At 39.1% G+C, this 5,000-nt stretch overlaps 1 protein-coding gene across 3 annotated transcripts in view; it reads left to right on the forward strand.

Moving 5' to 3' along the window:
• Positions 1-135: 135 nt before the first annotated feature.
• pb (proboscipedia) overlaps positions 136-5,000 on the forward strand; it is a 236,190-nt gene continuing 231,325 nt past the window's right edge. For all 3 annotated transcript variants that reach the window (XM_067119840.1, XM_067119841.1, XM_067119843.1), the window contains exon 1: positions 136-408. In XM_067119840.1, coding sequence (XP_066975941.1) covers positions 201-408 — 208 coding nt within the window. In that variant the 5' untranslated portion in view covers positions 136-200. The remainder of the gene's footprint in view (positions 409-5,000) is intronic.

Consider the following 5,000-nt stretch of genomic DNA (forward strand, 5'->3'; position numbering starts at 1 on the left):
GAGAAGAAGAAGAAGAAGAAGGTGGCGCCGCCGACGAAGAAGGCCACGACGACGACGACGACGACGACGAAGCAGCAGCAGCAGGAGCAGCTGTAGTGGGCAATGGTGGCGGTGGTGGGGGGCGCTGCTGGGCATGGTGGGCATCACGACGACCTACGACGACGACGACGAAGGAGGTAGGCGTGCCCGTGCCCGGCGACATGGAGTCGTGCGTGTCGCAGCATTACGTGACCCCGGGCGCCACTTCGCTGCCCATGAACGAATACGTACAGCTGCCGCCCGACATGAGCGCCCACCCTTGCAACCCTGCCATGACCTCTTATCTGGAGTCCCTGCCCCCGGGAGTGGGCATGCCCGAGTACCCCTGGATGAAGGAGAAGAAGACCGTCAGGAAGCCTACCCAACAAGGTGAGGGTTAGAAAGTGACTTTCTTCGTTCTTCCATAGATTTCTTTTATTAAGGGAGGAAATTATTTAATGATTTAGTAATGGGGGGGGATTTAATTTTTTTTTTGGGAAATGACCCCACTTTCCGGAAGGCAGCGGAAAAACAGGCCGTGCTTAAGAGACTTTAAAAGCATAACGATAGTGATCCAGCCGTCTTCTGCTGTAGCAGACTCGGCGGGCGCTGGGTTCTCTCGTTCTCTCTCACTATCTATCTCTTTCTCTCTCTCGCTCTCTCTCTTTTTCTCTCTCTCTCTCTTTCTCTTTATCTCTTTCTCTCACCTTGTAAGAATCTTTCCCTCACGCTTTATTATACTCACCTAGTTTTGTCTTAAATTTCCACAGTCTTCAATCATGAATCATCGTCTCTCTCTCTCTCTCTCTCTCTCTCTCTCTCTCTCTCTCTCTCTCTCTCTCTCTCTCTCTCTCTTTCGCACCTGTCTCACACTGAAAGAATCTTTCTCTCACGCTTAATATCCTCACCTTGTTTTGCCTTAAATTTCCACACTTTCCAATCATTATCTCTCTCTCTCTTTCTCTCATCTCTCTCACCCTAAAAGAATCTTTCTCTCACGCTTTATTATCCTCACCTAATTTTGACTTGTCTCTCGATATTTTCCAATCACCATCTCTCTCCTCTCTCTCTCTCTCTCTCTCTCTCTCTCTCTCTCTCTCTCTCTCTCTCACACACACACACACACACCTTGTGAGAATCTTTCTATCACTCTTTATTATACTCACCTAGTTTTGTCTTAAATTTCCACATTTTCCAATCACTCTCTCTCTCCTCTCTCTCTCTCTCTCTCTCTCTCTCTCTCTCTCTCTCTCTCTCTCTCTCTAAAAGAATCCTTCTCTCACGCTTATTATCCTCACCTAGTTTTGTCTTAAATTTCCACATTTTCCAATCACTCTCTCTCTCTCTCTCACCTGTCTCACCCTGAGAGAATCCTTCCCTCACGCTTATTATCCTCACCTAGTTTTGACTTCTCTCGACATGTTCCAATCAGGAACCACCGAAAGGTCAAATCATTTCCCATAATGCCACAGCAGCGATTCCAACGAATGGCCGACGGCGACAGTAGCTTTTCCCAACCCCTCTAATAAAATACAAACCATATTGGGCGCGGGATTGAAAGGTCTAGCAAGAACAATCATACTGGCGTGTGGTAATATCGCTTCTACACAATAAAACACACATACAAAAACAAAATACATGCGGGAGGTGACTAACTAGTTCTTGGTCAAATTCATTGAGACTGCACACACACACACACATAAACACATACACATACGCACATACACAAGTGTTAAGGCTCCTACCTCTTCATTATAGCAGGCAACTTCTATTTCGACATCTTTGTTCCCAGCTATCAGGCGTCAGTGTTTTAAGGCCAAAGTACAACTGCGTTTATATATATATATATATATATATATATATATATATATATATATATATATATATATATATATATATATATATATATATATATACATACATACATATATATATGTATGTATGAATGCATGTATATATATGTATGTATATACTACACACACATATATGTACATATATAATATATATGTATATATATATATATTATATGAAAAACCTCGCAATTACACCGTTGCTTCCAGCATTAAAAGCAATAACCGGCTGTAATTCGACAACAATTACACCTGGGCCGACGAGTCCCACGCGCATACAGCATTACAGCGCATACACCATTACAGCGCACAACTCCATGAAACACGAAGCGTTACCGATAACAGATTAATACACTGAAAAATCATCTCGGGGTAATTACGACGATATGAGACCTTGTAATTCTAACGTAATTAATTACTTAATTATCCCTCGGAAGAGAATTTCAGGAAGGAATTCCACTGAAATAACGATATTTTTTATAGTATCACGAATAGAAACTAGATATGAATTGATAATGCCAGATCAAATGATCGGATTTTTTTTTTTTTTTTTTTGGGGGCTGGTATAAAACGGGGGAAACATCCTTAAGCGTTTGGTAAACAATTATTTTGACAAAGGTAATTGTCTGACAAAGGTAATTCGAATAAAAATTATATCTTTTATCAGTGCTGAAAGGGGTCCATCATTTAGAAACCATATAAAAGAATATTGACCAAAGTTGATTTCGCTCGCGAACAATGATCAAAGATACCAGTTATTTTCGTTCGAATTACCTTTGTCAAACAATTACCTTTGTCAAATTAATTATTTTCATCTCGTTATGTTAAGCGGTTATGTAATTACATGAACACAAAACAGGAACAGAATTTGCACGGGAATGCGGAACGATAAAATTTAACAACTAAACAAATTTAATATAAGAATAAATATGAATATGAATTATGAATGATGAAAATGAAAACCCAAATAAATATTTCCTCAAAAAACCAAAGCCTCTCCCTGTCAAAAAAAAAAAAAAAATACAAAACCATTACGAAAACCAGATGAATAAAAAGTAAAGAATTACGCAAATTAAATATACAATTCACTGATGAATTACGAATCATAAAAATGAAAAACCAAATGAATATTTCTTCACATAAAACCAAGGCCCCCCTGTCAAAAAAACCAATACAAATGTGTAACGAAAACCAGATGAATAAAAAGTAAAAAATTACGTAAATTAAATACAGAATTCACAGATGAATTACGAATCATAAAAATGAAAGCCCAAATAAATATTTCCTCAAAAAACCAAAGCCTCTCCCTGTCGAAAAGACCAATTAAAACCAAAACGAAAACCAGGAAAAAAAGACGGACGGCGTTTTCAGAAAAGGGGGAAAAATTATTTATGGGGGGAGGCCGAAGTGCGTCGAAACGCCCGCGAGAAAGCGGGCGCGTGTTTGCGTGATTCGCGGGGAACTAGGGAATCGTTTTACGAGACCTTTCAAGTCGAAAATCATCGGGGCGGCCCGCGAGAAACGCGGCGTTGTTGGCACGCCGTGCTATTTGCTACTGACGGTGAAGATCTCGATCAAATCGACGCCTTAGGCAGTTGCCGCCGATTCCTCCATCAAGATTTGAACCTCGAAGAGATAATCCCCGGGGAAAAACTAAAGGCTGAAAATCGCAGGTTTTTGGAAAATTTTGCAAACCATTTCGATTGCAAGCAGATTACCGTAACGAAATTTGGCTCCGTGAATAAAAAAAACTGTAGAAATATATTAGTAAGTGACAGGGCAAGATTTGAACTTCGAAGTGATAATCCCCGGGGAAAAAATAAAAGTTGAAACTTGCAGGTTTTTAGAAAGCCTTGAAATCCATTCCGATTTCAAAACAGATTACCGTAACGAAATTGTCTCTGTGATTAAGAAACTGTAGAAATATATCAGTAAATGACAAGGAAAGATTTGAACCTCGAAGAGATAATCCCCGGGAAAAACTAAAAGTTGAAAATCGCATGTTTCTGGAAAATCTTGCAAACCATTCCGATTTCAAACAGATTACCGTGACGAAATTGTCTCTGTGAATAAGAAACTGTAGAAATATATCAGTAAATGACAAGGCAAGATTTCAACCTCGAAGTGATAATCTTCGGGAAAAAACTAAAAGATGAAACTCGTAGGTTTTTAGAAAGCCTTGAAAACCATTCCGATTTCAAAACAGATTACCGTAACGAAATTGTCTCTGTGATTAAGAACTGTAGAAATATATCATTAAATGACAGGGCTAGATTTGAACTTCGAAGGGATAATCTTCGGAAAAACTAAAAGTTGAAACTTGCAGGTTTTTGGAAAATTTTGAAAACCCACAGACCATTCCGATTGCATACATCAGATTCCCGTAAAAACGAAATTTGGCTCTGTCAGTAAGAAATTGTAGAAATATATCAGTAAATGACAGGGCACGATTTGAACCTCGAAGTTACAATCCCCGGGAAAAAAATTAAAAGATGAAACTCGTAGGTTTTTGGAAAATTTTGAAAACCCACACACTATTCCGATTGCAAGCAGATTGCCGTAACGAAATTTGGCTCTGTGAATAAAAAAAAAACTGTGGAAATATATCAGTAAATGACAAGGCAAGATTTGAACCTCGAAGTGATAGTCCCCGTGAAAAAAACTAAAAGATGAAACTCGCATGTTTTTGGAAAGCCTTGCAAACCATTCCGATTGCTAAGATTCCCGTAACGAAATTTGGCTCTGTGAATAAAAAAAAACCGTAGAAATATATCAGTAAATGGCAAGGCAAGATTTGAACCTCGAAGTGATAATCCCCGGGAAAAAACTAAAAGATGAAACTCCTAAGTTTTTGGGAAGCATTGAAAACCCACAGACCATTCCGATTGCATACATCAGATTCCCGTAATGAACTTTGCTCCTGTTATTAAGAAACTTTAGAAATATAGCACTGAACGACAGGGCAAGATTTGAACCTCGAAGTGATAATCCCCTGAAAAAAAAATAAAAGATGAAACTCGCAGGCTTTTGGAATATATTGCAAACCGACAGACGATTCCGATTGCACATATCAGAGTCCTGTAGAACAATAGGATTCTGTGCATACAAAAATATAGGAATATTGGAACTTTC

The sequence above is a fragment of the Macrobrachium rosenbergii genome, chromosome 17, assembly GCF_040412425.1.
Source record: "Macrobrachium rosenbergii isolate ZJJX-2024 chromosome 17, ASM4041242v1, whole genome shotgun sequence".
Classification (NCBI taxonomy): Eukaryota; Metazoa; Arthropoda; class Malacostraca; order Decapoda; family Palaemonidae; genus Macrobrachium; species Macrobrachium rosenbergii.